Source organism: Cucurbita pepo, chromosome 6 (assembly GCF_057944985.1).
Source record: "Cucurbita pepo subsp. pepo isolate OVF chromosome 6, ASM5794498v1, whole genome shotgun sequence".
NCBI classification, from domain to species: Eukaryota; Viridiplantae; Streptophyta; class Magnoliopsida; order Cucurbitales; family Cucurbitaceae; genus Cucurbita; species Cucurbita pepo.
This window is the reverse complement of record NC_141803.1, coordinates 13824230-13848675: the sequence shown is the minus strand read 5'-3', so window position 1 is coordinate 13848675 and position 24446 is coordinate 13824230. Positions and strand designations below refer to the sequence as shown.

The following is a 24446-nucleotide window of genomic DNA, read 5'->3' as shown; positions in this document are numbered from 1 at the left end:
CGGCAATAGAGCAATTTGTCGATTTAAATGTGATGACCATGGAGGAAGTCATCGGCCGTCTTAAAGCATACGAGGAACGGATCGGTGGCAACAAAGAGAATGCTGAGCATGTCTTATTTACAAAAGGAGAATGGAAAGCAAAAGAATCGAAAGGCAAAGGTGAAAGTTCAACGTTCGAGAAAAAACGTAGCGACAATGGAGGCCATAGCCGAGGGCGAGGTCGCAGTGGTCGCTGGAGAGGGAGAGGTCATGGATGTGGAAACGACTCGTTACATCAAGAGAAGAAGAGTGACAAGAGCAAGGTAAAATGCTACAATTGTCGAGGCCTAGGCCACTATGCCTCAGAATGTCGGAAGGTGAAATGTTATAATTGTCAAAAGATTGGCCATTATGCATCCCACTGTAGATCGAAGAAAAGGGAGGATCAGGCGCACTTGACTGAGATGCAAGGTGATGAGGATGAGCCAGTCTTACTTATAGCACAAGTTTGTGAAGTCCGAACTCTCGGTTCACCAGAGTTGACGGAGATGGCTCTTTATGAAGAGAAGGTTGTCCCGGAAGAAATTGACAAGAAAAACAACACTTGGTTCCTAGATACGGGAGCCAGCAATCATATGACTGGTTGTCGAAGTTGGTTCTCGGAATTGAACGAGTCAGTGACCGGCACGGTGAAGTTCGGAGACGGATCACTTGTAGAGATAAAAGGACGTGGAGACGTGATGCTGCAATGTGAAAATGGAGATCACTGTATCCTTTCCGATGTATAATTCATTCCTAAACTTAAAAGTAACATTATAAGTTTAGGACAATTGGATGAACTGGGCTGTAAAGTTGAGATCGAACATGGTTTACTTGTCATTTTCACAAAGGCAAAGGAGTTCTTGGAAAAAGTGAAGCGGTCACGAAATAGGCTATATACAATTAGCCTAAAAACAACGAAACCAACATGTCTACTTGGTAAGTTGTCTGAAGATTCTTGGTTGTGGCATGCTAGATATGGGCATTTGAATTTTGAGGCTTTAAGAAACCTGTCTACGAAACAAATGGTGAAAGGAATTCCGCACGTTGAAAGGATCGAACAAGTTTGTGATAGTTGTGTAATCACTAAACAACGAAGAACACCATTCCCACAACAAGCGAATTTTCGAGCCGTTAGTGTTCTACAATTGGTGCATGGCGATTTGTGTGGTCCAATTACTCCAACAACTCATGGAGGTAATAAATTCTTTTTGCTGTTGGTAGATGATTTTAGTAGATATATGTGGATTGAATTGCTAAAAAATAAATCTGATGCATTCTTGGGATTCAAACGTGTTTAAAATAAAATTGAAGCTGAATCCGGAAAGAAATTGCAAGCGCTTAGAACTGATAGAGGTGGAGAATTTACAAGTATTGAGTTCAAAGAATATTGTGAGAGCAGTGGGATTAAAAGATATTTAACAGCACCCTATTCTCCGCAACAAAATGGTGTGGTTGAACGACGAAACCAAACGGTTATTGCAATGGTGCGAAGCATGTTGAAGTGCAAAAATTTGCCGATGCATTTCTGGGCAGAAGCAGTGAAGACAGCTGTCTAAATCCTCAATAGATCCCCAACGAAGAGTGTAATTGAAGCAACTCCTCATGAGAAATGGAGAGGAAGAAAGCCTAATGTAGAGCATTTTAGAGTGTTCGAAAGCCTGGCGTATGGAAGAAATACAACACCAAATTTAACCAAATTACAAGACCGAAGTGTGCCAATGATTTTCGTGGGATATGAAGCAGGTTCAAAAGCTTATCGTTTGTATGATCCTAAAGCGAAAAGACTTCATATCAGCCGAGACGTCAAGTTTCTAGAAGAAGAAGAATATAAATGGGATGTGCAACAATTGGAAGAAAATAAGAAGGAAGGTGGTAAATTCGCTGTTCATTATGATCCTCAGGTCTATGTGAAGGACGAGGACATTTTAGAAGAGCGGGGAGAATCATCAGGGACTCTATTGGGAGACGATTCATCACCAGCAAATGATTTATCAATAGGAGACGATTCATACGTCTCATCTAGTCCAAGAAAATTTCGATCGTTAAGAGAAATTTACTCTGATTCTATTGAGTTGAATGAAGAAGCTGGGATGTGTTTTCTTTCACTTGAGGAGCCAAATTCATATATGGAAGCAAGAGATAATGAAAAATGGCAGCAAGCAATGCTAGAAGAGTTGTCTGTTATTGAAAAAAATGGCACGTGAGAGTTCGCAAAACTACCAAAGGGACATCGAGCAATCGGGTTGAAATGGGTATATAAGTTGAATAGAAATTTGAATGGGGAGATCGTGAGGTATAAAGCTCGTTTAGTCGCAAAGGGTTTTGTCGAGAAATATGGAGTGGATTTTGATGAGGTATTTGCACCTGTTGCAAGGCTTGAAACAGTGCGAGTCTTGATTGCTATAGCAGCGCAGGAGAGTTGGGAGATTCATCATATGGATGTCAAGTCAGCGTTTCTTAATGGTGAGTTGAAGGAAGAGGTTTATGTAGAACTACCAGAAGAATTTGCTGTGGAAGGTCGAGAAGGGAATGTTTTACGACTTAGGAAAGCATTGTATGGCTTACGTCAAGCACCTCGTGCCTGGAATGCAAAACTGGATAATTTCTTAAAGTCTCTTGGATTTCAAAAGTGTCCTTTAGAGCATGCTGTGTATACACGTTGGAAAGAAAATAAAATTCAGATAGTTGGAGTTTATGTTGATGATTTAATTATTGTCGGGTCAAGCAAGGATGATATTTTGAGCTTCAACCAACAAATGAAGAAGTTGTTTGAAATGAGTGATTTAGGATTCCTGCCTTATTATTTGGGAATAGAAGTTAAACAAGACTTCGATGGAATCAGGTAATCTCAATCGAGTTATGCGGCAAAGCTTTTGGCAAAACTTGGAATGATGGATTGTAATCCGTGTCATGTTTTCCTATGGAGCCGAAAACAAAGCTAAGCAAAGCGAGTAATTGTCCATCTGTTGATTCCACTCTTTACAAGAGTATTATCGGAAGTCTTCGTTATTTAGTGAACACACGACCTGACTTATCATATTCCGTTGGAGTTATGAGTCGTTATATGGAAGCTCCGACCATGGTTCATATGGAAGCTGTGAAGCAAATACTCAGGTACGTGAAAGGAACCATTGATATTGGATGTCATTATGTGAAGGCAAAGCAAGTAGAAAATCGATTAATCGGATATAGTGATAGTGATCTTGCTGGAGATATAGATGATCGAAAGAGCACTACGGGGACATTGTTTTTCTTATATGGCAATCCAATTACATGGACTTCAAAGAAACAAAAGATGGTGGCACTTTCATCCTGTGAAGCGGAGTATATTGCGGCGACGTCAGCTGCTTGTCAAGGAATGTGGTTAGGACGTTTACTGAAGGAATTGCATGGGAAGGAAGTAAATCCAGTTCGTTTAAATATCGATAACAAGTCTGCTATAGCATTAGCGAAAAAACCAGTTCATCATGATCGCAGCAAACATATAGACATGAGGTTCCATTTCATTCGTGAATGTGTGCAAAAAGGAGATTGAAGTGGATCATGTAAAAACTGAGGATTAATTGGCTGATATACTTACGAAGCCAATAGGACGACAAAAATTTGTGGAGCTTCGAGAAAGAATTGGTTTGAAGAATGTAAGAATGTGAAGATCGAAATACAAGATTAAGGGGATGATTTGTTAGTTTATTTAATCTTGTATTAACCGTAATTCATTTGTATTTGCTTTTTGTATTTTAAATTATATCAGTTTTAGTATTTGTGGATAAGATCAAGGGAAGTTATTAGCAGTTATTAATGTGTGGCTAAGATTGTAAGAAGTTAGTTTTTCTCTCTGTCTGTATATATACTGTGTAACAAGTTGAATAAAATAAGTAAGTTGGTTTTGTTTATTTTCTAAGTATTGTCTCTCTTGGAGAATTACGTTATTGTGCAAAAATCACTTCCTCGTACGTGTGTTTTCTGTCAGGATCTTCGCAATTTTTGTTCATGCACCACTAATGAACTTTGTAATTCATCAATGGACATGTTATCAGTATCTTTGGATTCCTCCATGTATACTACAACATACTTAAATTTTTCAGTCAGGGTACGCAGAATTTTTTCTACAATTTTCTTGTCTGGCATATCTTCTCCACTGCTTCTCATCATGTTGGAGGTTATCATCACTCTTGCAAAATAATCTTTGATGCTTTTATCATTCTTCATCTCTAGGATCTCAAATTCTCTCCTTAATGCATTAAGAAGAGATTTCTTCACTTTTTGGTTTCCACAAAATTTTCGTTTCATTGAGTCCCAAACAATCTTGGCTGTGCGACGATCCAAGATTTGCTCAAAGACAGTTCGATAAATTGCCTGGAAGAGGTAATGCTTTACTTGGTGATCCTTGAGTCTAGCATCATCAAGGTGGCCCTTTTGTGCCTCAGTCAACATTGTTCCTTCCTCTTGACCTGAGAAACCAATCTCCACCACACTCCATAGACCTTTTGCTCTGAGCAAATATTCCATCAGCTCACTCCATCACTAAAATTATCAAAGTGACCATCGAAGTGAGGGATCTTCGTTAAAACTTTGTCTTCACTCATACTCTCTCTATTTGATCACTAAAAAATTGGGGCTATGATACCAATTGCTAGGTTTTGACACAACTAAGCCAGAAACATAAACAATTGAAGCTGGAAGTGATAATATTATTGAATATTGAACTTGGCTTTCGTAGTCTCACAAATAACCCTAAATAGAAACTAACCACAAATCTTGGAAACAAAAATCTTGTAAACAAATTTGGTAAACAAATCAAATATTTAAACTAACCCATAAAAATACTCTAACTCTTCTTTGATCTAATCAAATTCTTCGAACATGAAGTGGTACGAAGGTTGTGTTTATAGGGAGTAGAAAGAGAGGGGCGAAGGGTTGTTTTAAGAGTATTGTTTGGTATTTAGTTTAATTATTTGTCATATAGTTAATATTTCTATTGTTATTTGTAAAGTTGTAAAAGCCAGGTTGAGTATTCAATAATATCATAACTTGACACTACGATTGTTTAGGTTTTCCTGAGTTATTACTAAGTCAAAATCTAACGCTTAATTGGGTTTTCATCTAATTTTCTTAATAATCATTTAAAACTCACCGTTCTTCCTTCTCAGACGGTGGCATACTCGTTGTGGCTAGTGTCTTCGTGCGGAATCCTAATGTCGCATCGTTCAAATACTCAAAAGCCACGATGGTGATTTACTACCACGGCGAGGTGATCGGAGAAGGGGAGACGCCGGCAGATTGACGAAGGCAAAGGACACGATGACGATGAATGTGACGGTGGAGACTGAGGCGGAGGAAATGGATGAGGGTCTGAGTTTGATGGAGGATTTGAAGTCGGGAGGTTTGAATATCAGTAGCCACACGGAAATGCCAGGAAGGGTCAAAATAATTGGATTCATCAAGAAAAGGTTTGAGGTTAAAATGAACTGCTCATCTACTTTCAATACTAAAACCCAAATGACTCAAAGGGAAGATTGTGACAAGCATGTACAAAATTTCTGATTAATGAAGAATTATGGGAGGAATTTGAAACCAAATGGCTACTAAGTTTGTAGTGTTTAATTATTAGGAGTATTAAAATTTTTAATTATGGTACGTAGGTTGTTTCTACATTTTTTTGGATTATATCACTTTTTACTTTGCTTATGTAACTATATTTGTACGTTGGATCAAGAGTGAATTTGTTTGACCATGAGTGAGTGTGACTCCCAAACCTTTGTAACGACTCATGTCTAGGATTTGACATGGTCAGGTTACCTACTCTTTGTTTCTAAGAGTGAAAGCTATTCTCGCGAACTAACTCGAGTTCTTCCGGCATGTCTTTTCCATATTCACATGCATCCTAGAAAAATTCTCCACAGGTTACGTGCATCATAGAATTGCTCCAAGCAAAACATACCTAACCATGAAGTTCTTATAATTGAGCTATCGAAAAGGAAAATGAACCTTATTGGTATATGGAGTGACTATCCATGTTCTAAAGTATTTCTTGGCTATCATATCCTCAGGATACCTCTCGTTTGGAAGTGGTTTCGGTTCAGTCATGTACCCCTCATTTGCTCGGGTGTCACATACCTACCAACTTTCACATTAGTTCGTTTTCAAACCACATCTTACTGGGAGAGATACTGCCCTAATACAATTTGTAACGGCTCATGTCCAAGATTTAGAGCCATTAGGTATCGAATCTGCATTACAAATCTTGATCTATCCTAGACATGACGCGTTACAATTTTGGTCGACCCTAAAAGCTTGATCAAACATTTTAGAATGATCCACTAATCCAAAACCAGTTCGGTGTAATGGCTCGTCCCTTCAAAAGTTGGCCTGAGTTTAACGACGTGACTTTTTAACCCGCCATCAAGAAAAAAGAAAGAGAATTTGTTTGAAAAAAGAAGGTCAGATGGCCAATTTATTTTTTTTATCAGTGGGGACATAAAATTATAGACCTCATTTTTTCTCCTTCCACACAATCAAATTCAAAAGGTGACATTTTCCAAGCGTGGGCATGGAGGCTCATAATATAAGTTCTTACCAAACTACACATCGAATAGCCAAACTACACGTCGAATTGTTTACGGTCAAAAAGACAAAGCAATCTGAATTTATTTATTGTATGCTTTGGACCTTCTAAATATGCGACATAAAAATTCAATGTTCAGAATATTCTACTTTCTCTCCTATATATATATATATATATATATATATATATAAATTAATAAATGCATAGTATTGTATGAAAAGTGTATAAATAAAATATTTTCAATAATTTGATTACATTTTTTAAACTTAGATAATTAAGATGTTAACTATTCACTTTTTATTAAAATAATTTTATGTATTTGTGAATTATTAGGTGGAAAAATGTCCCCAACTCAAAAAATGTAGTAGGGGTATTATATAAGAACTTATCATAAACGTAGTTAGCTACTATTTTATTTTTTAATTTGAGACTGGAACAAGCTTCGAGTTTTATTTAAGAAGAAGGGGCCATAATGTTAAAATATTGGTTCTGTGGGCAAGATATGTATGAACGTTGCTAGCTTTGTTAGAAATATTTGCTTATTACTCAACAAATTATCAAAGTTAGAAACACAATTTATTAACAAAGCAACGGAATTAAGAAAAAAATGGAAGGAGTTTCACCGTTACATCGATCTTTGATCTTTTGAACAAATTTCAACCTATTAATGAGATATATAAGCAACCTTTGGGCTATGCTTCTCTCACCCCGATTCATAAAAGAGAAGAAAAAATGGGAAGAGCTTTTCAAGTTGTTCTTTTTCTAGCATTGTTTGTGTTTTTATCTCCTTCTGTTTATTCTTTACCGTTGTCAACAAAAGGAAGGTGGATCGTTGATTCGACAACAGGGCGTCGAGTGAAGCTTGTGTGCGTGAATTGGCCTTCCCACACACAGAGCATGCTAATAGAAGGTCTCAACCACAGGCCATTAAAAGAGCTGGCAGATGAGGCAATCAAGTTGAGGTTTAATTGTGTACGACTCACGTATGCAACTCAAATGTTCACTCGTTATGCAAATAGGACAGTTGAAGAGAATTTTGACCTCCTCGATTTAGAGCAAGCAAAAGCCGGATTGGCTCAATATAATCCTTTTGTGTTGAACAAGACTATTGCTGAAGCCTATGAAGCTGTTGTTGATGTGCTTGGAGAGAGTGGTTTAATGGTGATTGCCGACAACCATATGAGTCAGCCAAGATGGTGTTGCTCTCTTGACGATGGCAATGGATTTTTTGGAGACCGCTATTTTGACCCTCAAGAATGGCTACAAGGTCTTAGCTTAGTTGCTCAACGCTTTTCCAAGAAATCAACGGTACGTACAAATTAAGGAAAATTCTCACACTCTTGAAACTAAATTCTCACATTCTTTTGTTATGACATTTAGGTGGTTGGAATGAGCCTACGAAACGAGATACGAGGAACCAATGAAAATGCAAATGATTGGAACAATTATGTTACTCAAGGAGTAACAACAATCCACAACATTAACCCAAATGTTTTGGTGATTGTTTCGGGCCTAAATTTTGATAATGATCTTCGATGCTTAAAAGAGAAGCCCTTGAATGTAAGCACCTTAGACAACAAGTTGGTTTTTGAGGTGCACTTGTATTCGTTCAGTGGAGATCAAGAGAGTAAATTTATAAACCAGCCACTAAATAATATTTGTGCAAATATTATCGATGGCTTTGTAGACCATGCTGAATTTGTTAGAGAAGGACCAAACCCATTTCCTTTGTTTGTCAGCGAATATGGGTACGATCAGAGAGAGGTTAACGATGCAGAAAATCGGTTCATGAGTTGCTTCACAGCTCATCTTGCACAAGAAGATTTAGATTGGGCATTATGGACTTGGCAAGGTAGCTATTATTACAGGGAAGGTCAAGCAGGGCCGGCAGAAACTTTTGGAGTTCTCGACTCCAATTGGACTCAAATTAAAAATCCTAACTTTGTCCAGAAGTTTCAACTATTGCAGACTATGTTGCAAGGTAAGTATAAATATATTAACGATTTTGAATATATGGATCTATAACAAGTGTATAAGACATTTTTTTACGGTGCACAGATCCAAATTCCAATGCATCGTTCTCGTATGTTATATATCATCCACAAAGTGGCCAATGCATCCAAGTCTCAAATGACAACAAAGATATTTTCATGGGTAATTGCTCCATCTCAAGTCGATGGACTCATGACAATGATAGCACTCCAATTAGGATGTCAAGCACTGGTTTATGCTTAAAGACAAGTGGAGAAGGCCTTATGCCATCTCTCTCAACGGATTGCTTCGGCCCTCAGAGTTCTTGGAGAGACATTTCAAACACTAAGCTTCATTTGGCCACCGTAACTCAAGATGGGAAGAGTCTTTGCTTGCAGGTTGAAAGCTCTAATTCTTCAAATATTGTGACAAACTCATGTATTTGCACTGATGGTGCTCCAAATTGCCTCCAAGACACCCAAAGTCAATGGTTTGAACTCGTTGAAACCAACACGTTGTGAGTTGCTTATGTATTGGGAAGAATAAATATATGACATGCCCGACTTTGAATTGGCCCCTATTTTATCTCTAATTCTATTCATGCTCGTGCTTGACTATAACCGATTTTATTTATCGTACAAACATATATGAAAAATAATACCAACAATAATGATCGTATAAAAGATTGGACATATAATAAATAATAAAAAAATAATTATTGACCATTTAACTGCGAATTTAAGCATAAAATCGACAACCCTAATATGACTCCGGCATTTTCAAAACTTTCATGCCAACCCTAAATTCAAATTCCAACAACTACTAGTATATTGGACCAAATTCTAAATTTCTATTTTAAACTAATTAATAGACTAAGCAACATTTGTTGGAACAAGTTTGAACCATTGGGGTTGAGGATCATCGGTGCAACTTCCCTCGTCTCTAAAGCAAATGCATTTCTTCACAACAACTATAGTATCAAATTCCTTCTCCAAACAAAAATTGTCTTCGCCAATTTTGTTGGCCAATTGGAGATTTGCTTTCGAAGCCACCGTCCAATTGCTTCCATCGCCAGAGCATTCGTCGGATACCACCGGTGCTTTTCCATCTCTGACGGATTTCAAACCCTGCCCGTTTGACAACAACTTCATCGGGACTTCCATCTCCACTATGGTTCCATTGCTTCGGAGTGGCACAATCGCCGAGTTCAACTCCTCCTTTGTCCTCGGATTTGACACATTGCCCTGATACGGGATGCAGCATTATGTATGATATTGGTGCTTTAGAATTTGGATCCGCAAGAAAAGAGCTTTAGTTTCAAATTCTAACTAAAGAAATATATAAAGGTTTGATTTGTTATAATGCACGGTTAGATTGAGAAGCAACAAATTAACCTTGATTCACTCTCTTGATAAGTGGAAGCATTTGTTTAAGTGACGGGGGTACTATCTTTAGTCCAAGAGTGATCCATAACACCAAAACTTTCACTCAGGATCTTCATTACACCGTCTGTACATATAACTTCCTTGGAACGCCCACAAGCCCCAATCAATATCCTTCCCGGCAATTCGAGCCAAAAAGCAGCTCATGAACCGATTCTCAGCCTCGTTGCCCCCCGAACAAAGAAAAATAGATTAAAGAAATTAGAGAGAGTGAGTTTGCCATTGTGGGAAGGTAGAAGTGACAAGTACTGGTTTTGACGTAACAAAGCCAAAAACATAAACAATTGAAGTTTGAGGTGATAATATTATTGAAAAGTGAACTTGGCTTTTATAGCCTTACAAATAACCCTACATAGAAACGTTTCTATCCACAAATCTTGGAAATGGAAACAAATCTGGTAAACAAATCTGAGAAATATTTAAACTAAATTCCTAAAAATACTCTTAACTCTTTTTCATCTAATCAAATTCTTCTGACCATTTCTCCCGTGAACTTATTCTTCTTTGTCAAGAATTAGTTCAAGTCAGAAAAACTCTGCACGCTAAGTTCTTCACGAAACTTCCGAAATGCTTTCTTATGTGTTTGGAACTTCCGTGTAGAACTGGATTTTTGGATAGCTTAATAGTTGAAGTATTACACACATTAGCTTTGTTCCTTCTATTTGAGAGTGACCAATCTCTTTGAGTATATCCTCCTCATCCAAACAGCTTGACATGCACAGGAACTAGCAGCAACGAACTCAGCTTCTGTGGTTCATAAGCGACTATAGGCTGCTTACGAGAAGACCAAACTACTGCTCCTCCATTAATCACAAGCACATGGCCTGAAGTACTCTTGCTTTCTTCCATGTCTCCGCCACAGTCACTACCAGTCGATCCAGTCAAATCACCGACTCCTCCTTTTTTATAAAATACACCATAATCTACCGTACCTTTCAAGTACCTTAAAACCATTTTACCTGCTGCAAAATGTTGTTGTGTTGGACATGCCATAAAACGACTAATCAAACTTACAGCAAGCATGAGATCAAGACGAGTGGTTGTGAGATACATCAGACTTCCCACTATTTGTTTATACAAAGTTACATATACTTTTGCACCATTTTCATCTTTGCCAATTTTCTTTCCTGGAACAGTGGGATTACAAACAGAATTGTAATTCTCTATGCCAAGTCGATTTAAAACTTCAACAGCCTACTTTCTTTGACATGTGAAAATACCATCTAATCTTTGTATTACCTCTATTCCAAGAAAAAATTTCATCTGACCTAAGTCAGTCATATCAAACTCTTTCTTCAAGGAACGTTTAAACTCGTCCAATAGTTCTTCATCTGGTCTCCAGTAAATAAAAAATCATCAACGTAAATGCTTACGATAAGAATTTTACCTCCCTTCCTCTTGATGAAGAGTGTTTGCTCACTGGAACTGCTTTTGAATCCTTCCTTGATGAAGTAGGATTCTATTCGACCAAACCAGGTTCTAGGTGCTTGTTTTAATCCGTAGAGAGCCTTTTGGAGTTTGTACACCATCTCCTCACTTCCCTTTTTCTCTAGCCTTCACCGAAATCTGTTAACCATACAGGTGGATGTCGATTTCTCCCCTCCCTTACTGTCAAATCTGGTGCGACGGTTACTGGAAAAATTGTTTTCAGCAACTTGTTCAATTGTTTCAGCAACCGATTCAGTCGTTTCTTCCGTGATTTTTCTTTCTCCGTTTTCAGCAACTGGTTCAATTGTTTCAGCAACCGGTTCAGTCGTTTCCTCTGTTATTCCTCCTCCTTCGGCTGTGTTCTTATATATTTCAATGTTTTCCCCCAGTCTAATTTTTCCGTTGCTCTCCATTTACCCATTTTTTGAAATGGAGTTCTGATGTTGCTTGCCTTTCATACATGCCTCACAGGTGGGGTTTGGAGCCCCAATTTGCGGAAGGCCTTTCACCTTGTTTTTGTGTTTCAAGGTGCACAAGCCTTTGTAGCCGAGATGACCATATCGATGGTGCCAAAGTGTTGACTGGTCCGTATTTGAAACTTGGAGGCATCTTTCTTCATTTGTTGTGGTAGATGGTTCAGCACCCAAAATAAACTGCCGATTTGCGATCATAATTGACTCTGCTATTTTTCCTTTTTGTGGATGATAAATGCTACATACACCATCTTCAAACAGCACTGCTACTCCTTTTTTCTTGTAGTTGTCCAACGCTCAAGAGATTATTTTTTAGTTCAGGTACCCAATACACATTACTAATAGTGCAACGAACCCCATGCAAAGTTAATTTCACTGCACCCTTTCCCATAACTTTCCTACCTGTATTATTTCCAAGTTTTTCAATGTGGGAAAATGTCTTGTCTAAGCTGGAAAACATACCTTCACTTGCACACATATGGTTTGAGCAACCCGAATCTAAGAACCAAGCATCACTCCTTTTTGCTTCATGTCTTAACATATGAGCCATTAACAGCATTTCATCCTCTTCTTCCAGCTCTGCATAATTCAATTCCTTATTCATCTTTGAACATTCATAATTAAAATGAGCTAAGTCATGACACCTATAACATTCAACCATTGCTTTGTTGAAAGTTGATCTTCCTCTTCCGCGTCCTCTGCCCCTGTAAGTTCCTCTTCCTCCATTACTTATTTTCGTTCGTCCTTCGACTTTCAGAACTTGCTCCTCTCCATTAATGCTGGATCTGTTAGTTTATTCAATCTTGTATTAACCGTAATTCATTCGTATTTGTTGTTTGTATTTTAAATTATGTCAGTTTTAGTATTTGTGGATAAGATCAAGGGAAGTTATTAGCAGTTATTAATGTGTGGCTGAGATTGTAAGAAGTTAGTTTTTCTTTCTGTCTATATATGTACTGTGTAACAAGTTGAATAAAATAAGTAACTTGGTTTTGTTTATTTTCTAAGTATTGTCTCTCTTAGAGAATAACGTTATTGTGCAAAAATCACTTCCTCGTATGTGTGTTTTCTGTCATTTGGTATCAGAGCACTGGTTACATGCCAAAGATCATGCCGAGAAATAATAACAACAATGGAGAGAGAGGAGAGTCGTCGAAGTCTGCAACAAAGGAAGGTCTGGTATCACTCCAATGCCCGACGTTATCGAGAACCAACTACTCAGCATGGGCTATGAAGATGAAGGTCTATTTGCGTGCTCAAGGGGTGTGGGACGCAATCCAATCAACTGAGTCTCTGGATAGTCTTGATGAAAGGAAGGATCAAATGGCCTTAGCAGCTATCTATCAAGCAATCCCTGAGGAGATGTTGTTTCTGTTAGCAGAGAAAGAGACAGCAAAAGAAGCATGGCAGACGTTAAAAACTATTCATGTGGGTGCTGAACGTGTAAAGGAGGCAAAGATCCAAACTCTGAAGATTGAGTTCGAAGTTATGAATATGAAGGAGTCCGAGACTATAGATGATTATGCAGCAAGATTGACATGAGTTGTTAATAAAATACGTACTTTTGGAGACAACTTCGAAGAGGCATGCTTGGTGAAAAAATTTCTCCGCTCAGTACCTTCTAAGTTTCTTCATATCGCATCGGCAATAGAGCAATTTGTCGATTTAAATGTGATGAACATGGAGGAAGTCATCGGCCGTGTTAAAGCATACGAGGAACGGATCGGTGGCAACAAAGAGAATGCTGAGCATGTCTTATTTACAAAAGGAGAATGGAAAGCAAAAGAATCGAAAGGCAAAGGTGAAAGTTCAACTTTCAAGAAAAAACGTAGCGACAATGGAGGCCATAGCCGAGGGCGAGGTCGCAGTGGTCGCTGGAGAGGGGGAGGTCATGGACGTGGAAACGACTCGTTACATCAAGAGAAGAAGAGTGACAAGAGCAAGGTAAAATGCTACAATTGTCAAGGCCTAGGCCACTATGCCTCAGAATGTCGGAAGGTGAAATGTTATAATTGTCAAAAGATTGGCCATTATGCATCCCACTGTAGATCGAAGAAAAGGGAGGATCAGGCGCACTTGACTGAGATGCAAGGTGATGAGGATGAGCCAGTCTTACTTATAGCACAAGTTTGTGAAGTCCGAACTCTCGGTTCACCAGAGTTGACGGAGATGGCTCTTTATGAAGAGAAGGTTGTCCCGGAAGAAATTGACAAGAAAAACAACACTTGGTTCCTAGATACGGGAGCCAGCAATCATATGACTGGTTGTCGAAGTTGGTTCTCGGAATTGAACGAGTCAGTGACCGGCACGGTGAAGTTCGGAGACGGATCACTTGTAGAGATAAAAGGACGTGGAGACGTGATGCTGCAATGTGAAAATGGAGATCACTGTATCCTTTCCGATGTATAATTCATTCCTAAACTTAAAAGTAACATTATAAGTTTAGGACAATTGGATGAACAGGGCTGTAAAGTTGAGATCGAACATGGTTTACTTGTCATTTTCACAAAGGCAAAGGAGTTCTTGGCAAAAGTGAAGCGGTCACGAAATAGGCTATATACAATTAGCCTAAAAACAACGAAACCAACATGTCTACTTGGTAAGTTGTCTGAAGATTCTTGGTTGTGGCATGCTAGATATGGGCATTTGAATTTTGAGGCTTTAAGAAACCTGTCTACGAAACAAATGGTGAAAGGAATTCCGCACGTTGAAAGGATCGAACAAGTTTGTGATAGTTGTGTAATCACTAAACAACGAAGAACACCATTCCCACAACAAGCGAATTTTCGAGCCGTTAGTGTTCTATAATTGGTGCATGGCGATTTGTGTGGTCCAATTACTCCAACAACTCATGGAGGTAATAAATTCTTTTTGCTGTTGGTAGATGATTTTAGTAGATATATGTGGATTGAATTGCTAAAAAATAAATCTGATGCATTCTTGGGATTCAAACGTGTTTAAAATAAAATTGAAGCTGAATCCGGAAAGAAATTGCAAGCGCTTAGAACTGATAGAGGTGGAGAATTTACAAGTATTGAGTTCAAAGAATATTGTGAGAGCAGTGGGATTAAAAGATATTTAACAGCACCCTATTCTCCGCAACAAAATGGTGTGGTTGAACGACGAAACCAAACGGTTATTGCAATGGTGCGAAGCATGTTGAAGTGCAAAAATTTGCCGATGCATTTCTGGGCAGAAGCAGTGAAGACAGCTGTCTAAATCCTCAATAGATCCCCAACGAAGAGTGTAATTGAAGCAACTCCTCATGAGAAATGGAGAGGAAGAAAGCCTAATGTAGAGCATTTTAGAGTGTTCGAAAGCCTGGCGTATGGAAGAAATACAACACCAAATTTAACCAAATTACAAGACCGAAGTGTGCCAATGATTTTCGTGGGATATGAAGCAGGTTCAAAAGCTTATCGTTTGTATGATCCTAAAGCGAAAAGACTTCATATCAGCCGAGACGTCAAGTTTCTAGAAGAAGAAGAATATAAATGGGATGTGCAACAATTGGAAGAAAATAAGAAGGAAGGTGGTAAATTCGCTGTTCATTATGATCCTCAGGTCTATGTGAAGGATGAGGACATTTTAGAAGAGCGGGGAGAATCATCAGGGACTCTATTAGGAGACGATTCATCACCAGCAAATGATTTATCAATAGGAGACGATTCATACGTCTCATGTAGTCCAAGAAAATTTCGATCGTTAAGAGAAATTTACTCTGATTCTATTGAGTTGAATGAAGAAGCTGGGATGTGTTTTCTTTCACTTGAGGAGCCAAATTCATATATGGAAGCAAGAGATAATGAAAAATGGCAGCAAGCAATGCTAGAAGAGTTGTCTGTTATTGAAAAAAATGGCACGTGAGAGTTCGCAAAACTACCAAAGGGACATCGAGCAATCGGGTTGAAATGGGTATATAAGTTGAATAGAAATTCGAATGGGGAGATCATGAGGTATAAAGCTCGTTTAGTCGCAAAGGGTTTTGTCGAGAAATATGGAGTGGATTTTGATGAGGTATTTGCACCTGTTGCAAGGCTTGAAACAGTGCGAGTCTTGATTGCTATAGCAGCGCAGGAGAGTTGGGAGATTCATCATATGGATGTCAAGTCAGCGTTTCTTAATGGTGAGTTGAAGGAAGAGGTTTATGTAGAACTACCAGAAGAATTTGCTGTGGAAGGTCGAGAAGGGAATGTTTTACGACTTAGGAAAGCATTGTATGGCTTACGTCAAGCACCTCGTGCCTGGAATGCAAAACTGGATAATTTCTTAAAGTCTCTTGGATTTCAAAAGTGTCCTTTAGAGCATGCTGTGTATACACGTTGGAAAGAAAATAAAATTCAGATAGTTGGAGTTTATGTTGATGATTTAATTATTGTCGGGTCAAGCAAGGATGATATTTTGAGCTTCAACCAACAAATGAAGAAGTTGTTTGAAATGAGTGATTTAGGATTCCTGCCTTATTATTTGGGAATAGAAGTTAAACAAGACTTCGATGGAATCAGGTAATCTCAATCGAGTTATGCGGCAAAGCTTTTGGCAAAACTTGGAATGATGGATTGTAATCCGTGTCATGTTTTCCTATGGAGCCGAAAACAAAGCTAAGCAAAGCGAGTAATTGTCCATCTGTTGATTCCACTTTTTACAAGAGTATTATCGGAAGTCTTCGTTATTTAGTGAACACACGACCTGACTTATCATATTCCGTTGGAGTTATGAGTCGTTATATGGAAGCTCCGACCATGGTTCATATGGAAGCTGTGAAGCAAATACTCAGGTACGTGAAAGGAACCATTGATATTGGATGTCATTATGTGAAGGCAAAGCAAGTAGAAAATCGATTAATCGGATATAGTGATAGTGATCTTGCTGGAGATATAGATGATCGAAAGAGCACTACGGGGACATTGTTTTTCTTATATGGCAATCCAATTACATGGACTTCAAAGAAACAAAAGATGGTGGCACTTTCATCCTGTGAAGCGGAGTATATTGCGGCGACGTCAGCTGCTTGTCAAGGAATGTGGTTAGGACGTTTACTGAAGGAATTGCATGGGAAGGAAGTAAATCCAGTTCGTTTAAATATCGATAACAAGTCTGCTATAGCATTAGCGAAAAAACCAGTTCATCATGATCGCAGCAAACATATAGACATGAGGTTCCATTTCATTCGTGAATGTGTGCAAAAAGGAGATTGAAGTGGATCATGTAAAAACTGAGGATTAATTGGCTGATATACTTACGAAGCCAATAGGACGACAAAAATTTGTGGAGCTTCGAGAAAGAATTGGTTTGAAGAATGTAAGAATGTGAAGATCGAAATACAAGATTAAGGGGATGATTTGTTAGTTTATTTAATCTTGTATTAACCGTAATTCATTTGTATTTGCTTTTTGTATTTTAAATTATGTCAGTTTTAGTATTTGTGGATAAGATCAAGGGAAGTTATTAGCAGTTATTAATGTGTGGCTAAGATTGTAAGAAGTTAGTTTTTCTCTCTGTCTGTATATATACTGTGTAACAAGTTGAATAAAATAAGTAAGTTGGTTTTGTTTATTTTCTAAGTATTGTCTCTCTTAGAGAATTACGTTATTGTGCAAAAATCACTTCCTCGTACGTGTGTTTTCTGTCAGGATCTTCGCAATTTTTGTTCATGCACCACTAATGAACTTTGTAATTCATCAATGGACATGTTATCAGTATCTTTGGATTCCTCCATGGATACTACAACATACTTAAATTTTTCAGTCAGGGTACGCATAATTTTTTCTACAATTTTCTTGTCTGGCATATCTTCTCCACTGCTTCTCATCTTGTTGGAGGTTATCATCACTCTTACAAAATAATCTTTGATGCTTTTATCATTCTTCATCTCTAGGATCTCAAATTCTCTCCTTAATGCATTAAGAAGAGATTTCTTCACTTTTTGGTTTCCACAAAATTTTCGTTTCATTGAGTCCCAAACAATCTTGGCTGTGCGACGATCCAAGATTTGCTCAAAGACAGCTCGATAAATTGCCTGGAAGAGGTAATGCTTTACTTGGTGATCTTTGAGTCTAGCATCATCAAGGTGGCCCTTTTGTGCCTCAGTCAACATTGTTCCTTCCTCTTGACCTGAGAAACCAATCTCCGCCACACTCCATAGACCTTTTGCTCTGAGCAAATATTCCATCAGCTCACTCCATCACTAAAATGATCAAAGTGACCATCGAAGTGAGGGATCTTCGTTAAAACTTAGTCTTCACTCATACTCTCTCTATTTGATCACTAAAAAATTGGGGCTATGATACCAATTGCTAGGTTTTGACACAACTAAGCCAGAAACATAAACAATTGAAGCTGGAAGTGATAATATTATTGAATATTGAACTTGGCTTTCGTAGTCTCACAAATAACCCTAAATAGAAACTAACCACAAATCTTGGAAACAAAAATCTTGTAAACAAATTTGGTAAACAAATCAAATATTTAAACTAACCCCATAAAAATACTCTAACTCTTCTTTGATCTAATCAAATTCTTCGAACATGAAGTGGTACGAAGGTTGTGTTTATGGGGAGTAGAAAGAGAGGGGCGAAGGGTTGTTTTAAGAGTATTGTTTGGTATTTAGTTTAATTATTTGTCATATAGTTAATATTTCTATTGTTATTTGTAAAGTTGTAAAAGCCAGGTTGAGTATTCAATAATATCATAACTTGACACTACGATTGTTTAGGTTTTCCTGAGTTATTACTAAGTCAAAATCTAACGCTTAATTGGGTTTTCATCTAATTTTCTTAATAATCATTTAAAACTCACCGTTCTTCCTTCTCAGACGGTGGCATACTCGTTGTGGCTAGTGTCTTCGTGCGGAATCCTAATGTCGCATCGTTCAAATACTCAAAAGCCACGATGGTGATTTACTACCACGGCGAGGTGATCGGAGAAGGGGAGACGCCGGCGGATTGACGAAGGCAAAGGACACGATGACGATGAATGTGACGGTGGAGACCGAGGCAGAGGAAATGGATGAGGGTCTGAGTTTGATGGAGGATTTGAAGTCGGGAGGTTTGAATATCAGTAGCCACACGGAAATGCCAGGAAGGGTCAAAATAATTGGATTCATCAAGAAAAGGTTTGAGGTTAAAATGAACTACTCATCTACTTTCAATACTAAACCCAAATGACTCAAAGGGAAGATTGTGACAAGCATGTACAAAATTTCTGATTAATGAAGAATTATGGGAGGAATTTGAAACCAAATGGCTACTAAGTTTGTAGTGTTTAATTATGAGGAGTATTAAAAATTTTAATTATGGTACGTAGGTTGTTTATACATTTTTTGGATTATATCACTTTTCACTTTGCTTATGTAACTATATTTGTACGTTGGATCAAGAGTGAATTTGTTTGACCATGAGTGAGTGTGACTCCCAAACCTTTGTAACGACTCATGTCTAGGATTTGACATGGTCAGGTTACCTACTCTTTGTTTCTAAGAGTGAAAGCTATTCTCGCGAACTAACTCGAGTTCTTCCGGCATGTCTTTTCCATATTCACATGCATCCTAGAAAAATTCTCCACAGGTTACGTGCATCATAGAATTGTTCCAAGCAAAACATACCTAACCATGAAGTTCTTATAATTGAGCTATCGAAAAGGAAAATGAACCTTATTGGTATATGGAGTGACTATCCATGTTCTAAAGTATTTCTTGGCTATCATATCCTCAGGATACCTCTCGTTTGGAAGTGGTTTCGGTTCAGTCATGTACCCCTCATTTGCTCGGGTGTCACATACCTACCAACTTTCACATTAGTTCGTTTTCAAACCACATCTTACTGGGAGAGATACTGCCCTAATACAATTTGTAACGGCTCATGTCCAAGATTTAGAGCCATTAGGTATCGAATCTGCATTACAAATCTTGATCTATCCTAGACATGACGCGTTACAATTTTGGTCGACCCTAAAAGCTTGATCAAACATTTTAGAATGATCCACTAATCCAAAACCAGTTCGGTGTAATGGCTCGTCCCTTCAAAAGTTGGCCTGAGTTTAACGACGTGACTTTTTAACCCGCCATCAAGAAAAAAGAAAGAGAATTTGTTTGAAAAAAGAAGGTCAGATGGCCAATTTATTTTTTTATCAGTGGGGACATAAAATTATAGACCTCATTTTTTCTCCTTCCACACAATCAAATTCAAAAGGTGACATTTTCCAAGCGTGGGCATGGAGGCTCATAATATAAGTTCTTACCAAACTACACATCGAATAGCCAAACTACACGTCGAATTGTTTACGGTCAAAAAGACAAAGCAATCTGAATTTATTTATTGTATGCTTTGGACCTTCTAAATATGCGACATAAAAATTCAATGTTCAGAATATTCTACTTTCTCTCCTAGAATATATATATATATATATATATATATATATATATATATATATATATATATATATATAAATTAATAAATGCATAGTATTGTATGAAAAGTGTATAAATAAAATATTTTCAATAATTTGATTACATTTTTTAAACTTAGATAATTAAGATGTTAACTATTCTATTTTTATTAAAATAATTTTATGTATTTGTGAATTATTAGGTGGAAAAATGTCCCCAACTCAAAAAATGTAGTAGGGGTATTATATAAGAACTTATCATAAACGTAGTTAGCTACTATTTTATTTTTTAATTTGAGACTGGAACAAGCTTCGAGTTTTATTTAAGAAGAAGGGGCCATAATGTTAAAATATTGGTTCTGTGGGCAAGATATGTATGAACGTTGCTAGCTTTGTTAGAAATATTTGCTTATTACTCAACAAATTATCAAAGTTAGAAACACAATTTATTAACAAAGCAACGGAATTAAGAAAAAAATGGAAGGAGTTTCACTGTTACATCGATCTTTGATCTTTTGAACAAATTTCAACCTATTAATGAGATATATAAGCAACCTTTGGGCTATGCTTCTCTCACCCCGATTCATAAAAGAGAAGAAAAAATGGGAAGAGCTTTTCAAGTTGTTCTTTTTCTAGCATTGTTTGTGTTTTTATCTCCTTCTGTTTATTCTTTACCGTTGTCAACAAAAGGAAGGTGGATCGTTGATTCGACAACAGGGCGTCGAGTGAAGCTTGTGTGCGTGAATTGGCCTTCCCACACACAGAGCATGCTAATAGAAGGTCTCAACCACAGGCCATTAAAAGAGCTGGCAGATGAGGCAATCAAGTTGAGGTTTAATTGTGTACGACTCACGTATGCAACTCAAATGTTCACTCGTTATGCAAATAGGACAGTTGAAGAGAATTTTGACCTCCTCGATTTAGAGCAAGCAAAAGCCGGATTGGCTCAATATAATCCTTTTGTGTTGAACAAGACTATTGCTGAAGCCTATGAAGCTGTTGTTGATGTGCTTGGAGAGAGTGGTTTAATGGTGATTGCCGACAACCATATGAGTCAGCCAAGATGGTGTTGCTCTCTTGACGATGGCAATGGATTTTTTGGAGACCGCTATTTTGACCCTCAAGAATGGCTACAAGGTCTTAGCTTAGTTGCTCAACGCTTTTCCAAGAAATCAACTGTACGTACAAATTAAGGAAAATTCTCACACTCTTGAAACTAAATTCTCACATTCTTTTGTTATGACATTTAGGTGGTTGGAATGAGCCTACGAAACGAGATACGAGGAACCAATGAAAATGCAAATGATTGGAACAATTATGTTACTCAAGGAGTAACAACAATCCACAACATTAACCCAAATGTTTTGGTGATTGTTTCGGGCCTAAATTTTGATAATGATCTTCGATGCTTAAAAGAGAAGCCCTTGAATGTAAGCACCTTAGACAACAAGTTGGTTTTTGAGGTGCACTTGTATTCGTTCAGTGGAGATCAAGAGAGTAAATTTATAAACCAGCCACTAAATAATATTTGTGCAAATATTATCGATGGCTTTGTAGACCATGCTGAATTTGTTAGAGAAGGACCAAACCCATTTCCTTTGTTTGTCAGCGAATATGGGTACGATCAGAGAGAGGTTAACGATGCAGAAAATCGGTTCATGAGTTGCTTCACAGCTCATCTTGCACAAGAAGATTTAGATTGGGCATTATGGACTTGGCAAGGTAGCTATTATTACAGGGAAGGTCAAGCAGGGCCGGCAGAAACTTTTGGAGTTCTCGACTCCAATTGGACTCAAATTAAAAATCCTAACTTTGTCCAGAAGTTTCAACTATTGCAGACTATGTTGCAAGGTAAGTATAAATATATTAACGATTTTGAATATATGGATCTATAACAAGTGTATAAGACATTTTTTTACGGTGCACAGATCCAAATTCCAATGCATCGTTCTCGTATGTTATATATCATCCACAAAGTGGCCAATGCATCCAAGTCTCAAATGACAACAAAGATATTTTCATGGGTAATTGCTCCATCTCAAGTCGATGGACTCATGACAATGATAGCACTCCAATTAGGATGTCAAGCACTGGTTTATGCTTAAAGACAAGCGGAGAAGGCCTTATGCCATCTCTCTCAACGGATTGCTTCGGCCCTCAGAGTTCTTGGAGAGCCATTTCAAACACTAAGCTTCATTTGGCCACCGTAACTCAAGATGGGAAGAGTCTTTGCTTGCAGGTTGAAAGCTCTAATTCTTCAAATATTGTGACAAACTCATGTATTTGCACTGATGGTGCTCCAAATTGCCTCCAAGACACCCAAAGTCAATGGTTTGAACTCGTTGAAACCAACACGTTGTGAGTTGCTTATGTATTGGGAAGAATAAATATATGACATGCCCGACTTTGAATTGGCCCCTATTTTATCTCTAATTCTATTCATGCTCGTGCTTGACTATAACCGATTTTATTTATCGTACAAACATATATGAAAAATAATACCAACAATAATGATCGTATAAAAGATTGGACATATAATAAATAATAGAAAAATAATTATTGACCATTTAACTGCGAATTTAAGCATAAAATCGACAACCCTAATATGACTCCGGCATTTTCAAAACTTTCATGCCAACCCTAAATTCAAATTCCAACAACTACTAGTATATTGGACCAAATTCTAAATTTCTATTTTAAACTAATTAATAGACTAAGCAACATTTGTTGGAACAAGTTTGAACCATTGGGGTTGAGGATCATCGGTGCAACTTCCCTCGTCTCTAAAGCAAATGCATTTCTTCACAACAACTATAGTATCAGATTCCTTCTCCAAACAAAAATTGTCTTCGCCAATTTTGTTGGCCAATTGGAGATTTGCTTTCGAAGCCACCGTCCAATTGCTTCCATCGCCAGAGCATTCGTCGGATACCACCGGTGCTTTTCCATCTCTGACGGATTTCAAACCCTGCCCGTTTGACAACAACTTCATCGGGACTTCCATCTCCACTATGGTTCCATTGCTTCGGAGTGGCACAATCGCCGAGTTCAACTCCTCCTTTGTCCTCGGATTTGACACATTGCCCTGATACGGGATGCAGCATTATGTATGATATTGGTGCTTTAGAATTTGGATCCGCAAGAAAAGAGCTTTAGTTTCAAATTCTAACTAAAGAAATATATAAAGGTTTGATTTGTTATAATGCACCGTTAGATTGAGAAGCAACAAATTAACCTTGATTCACTCTCTTGATAAGTGGAAGCATTTGTTTAAGTGACGGGGGTACTATCTTTAGTCCAAGAGTGATCCATAACACCAAAACTTTCACTCAGGATCTTCATTACACCGTCTGTACATATAACTTCCTTGGAACGCCCACAAGCCCCAATCAATATCCTTCCCGGCAATTCGAGCCAAAAAGCAGCTCATGAACCGATTCTCAGCCTCGTTGCCCCCCGAACAAAGAAAAATAGATTAAAGAAATTAGAGAGAGTGAGTTTGCCATTGTGGGAAGGTAGAAGTGACAAGTACTGGTTTTGACGTAACAAAGCCAAAAACATAAACAATTGAAGTTTGAGGTGATAATATTATTGAAAAGTGAACTTGGCTTTTATAGCCTTACAAATAACCCTACATAGAAACGTTTCTATCCACAAATCTTGGAAATGGAAACAAATATGGTAAACAAATCTGAGAAATATTTAAACTAAATTCCTAAAAATACTCTTAACTCTTTTTCATCTAATCAAATTCTTCTGACCATTTCTCCCGTGAACTTATTCTTCTTTGTCAAGAATTAGTTCAAGTCAGAAAAACTCTGCACGCTAAGTTCTTCACGAAACTTCCGAAATGCTTTCTTATGTGTTTGGAACTTCCGTGTAGAACTGGATTTTTGGATAGCTTAATAGTTGAAGTATTACACACATTAGCTTTGTTCCTTCTATTTGAGAGTGACCAATCTCTTTGAGTATATCCTCCTCATCCAAACAGCTTGACATGCACAGGAACTAGCAGCAACGAACTCAGCTTCTGTGGTTCATAAGCGACTATAGGCTGCTTACGAGAAGACCAAACTACTGCTCCTCCATTAATCACAAGCACATGGCCTGAAGTACTCTTGCTTTCTTCCATGTCTCCGCCACAGTCACTACCAGTCGATC

General features: G+C 37.8%; 2 protein-coding genes and 1 pseudogene across 2 annotated transcripts; all 3 read left to right on the top strand.

Annotated features, from left to right (window-relative positions):
* The first annotated feature begins 2941 nt into the window (after positions 1 to 2941).
* Positions 2942 to 3556, top strand: LOC147792366 (secreted RxLR effector protein 161 pseudogene; annotated as a pseudogene).
* Positions 3557 to 7318: 3762 nt separating this feature from the next.
* LOC147792365 (glycosyl hydrolase 5 family protein-like) lies at positions 7319 to 9078 on the top strand. The gene is made up of 3 exons (XM_087124578.1): positions 7319 to 7894; positions 7967 to 8567; positions 8645 to 9078. The coding sequence occupies exons 1-3, from the start codon at positions 7319 to 7321 to the stop codon at positions 9076 to 9078; spliced, it is 1611 nt and encodes a 536-aa protein (XP_086980704.1).
* An 11809-nt stretch (positions 9079 to 20887) lies between these two features.
* LOC147792364 (glycosyl hydrolase 5 family protein-like) lies at positions 20888 to 22647 on the top strand. Its single transcript, XM_087124569.1, has 3 exons — positions 20888 to 21463; positions 21536 to 22136; positions 22214 to 22647. Exons 1-3 carry the CDS (start codon positions 20888 to 20890, stop codon positions 22645 to 22647), a joined length of 1611 nt encoding a protein of 536 aa, XP_086980695.1.
* The last annotated feature ends 1799 nt before the right edge of the window (positions 22648 to 24446 follow it).

Excerpts from the sequence above, each read along its gene's own strand:
- LOC147792365 (XM_087124578.1), top strand. The coding sequence starts at position 7,319 with ATGGGAAGAGCTTTTCAAGTTGTTCTTTTTCTAGCATTGTTTGTGTTT. Across the intron at positions 7,895-7,966 it reads GCTTTTCCAAGAAATCAACG|GTGGTTGGAATGAGCCTACG; the intron begins GTACGTACAAAT and ends TATGACATTTAG. Across the intron at positions 8,568-8,644 it reads ATTGCAGACTATGTTGCAAG|ATCCAAATTCCAATGCATCG; the intron begins GTAAGTATAAAT and ends TACGGTGCACAG.
- LOC147792364 (XM_087124569.1), top strand. The coding sequence starts at position 20,888 with ATGGGAAGAGCTTTTCAAGTTGTTCTTTTTCTAGCATTGTTTGTGTTT. Across the intron at positions 21,464-21,535 it reads GCTTTTCCAAGAAATCAACT|GTGGTTGGAATGAGCCTACG; the intron begins GTACGTACAAAT and ends TATGACATTTAG. Across the intron at positions 22,137-22,213 it reads ATTGCAGACTATGTTGCAAG|ATCCAAATTCCAATGCATCG; the intron begins GTAAGTATAAAT and ends TACGGTGCACAG.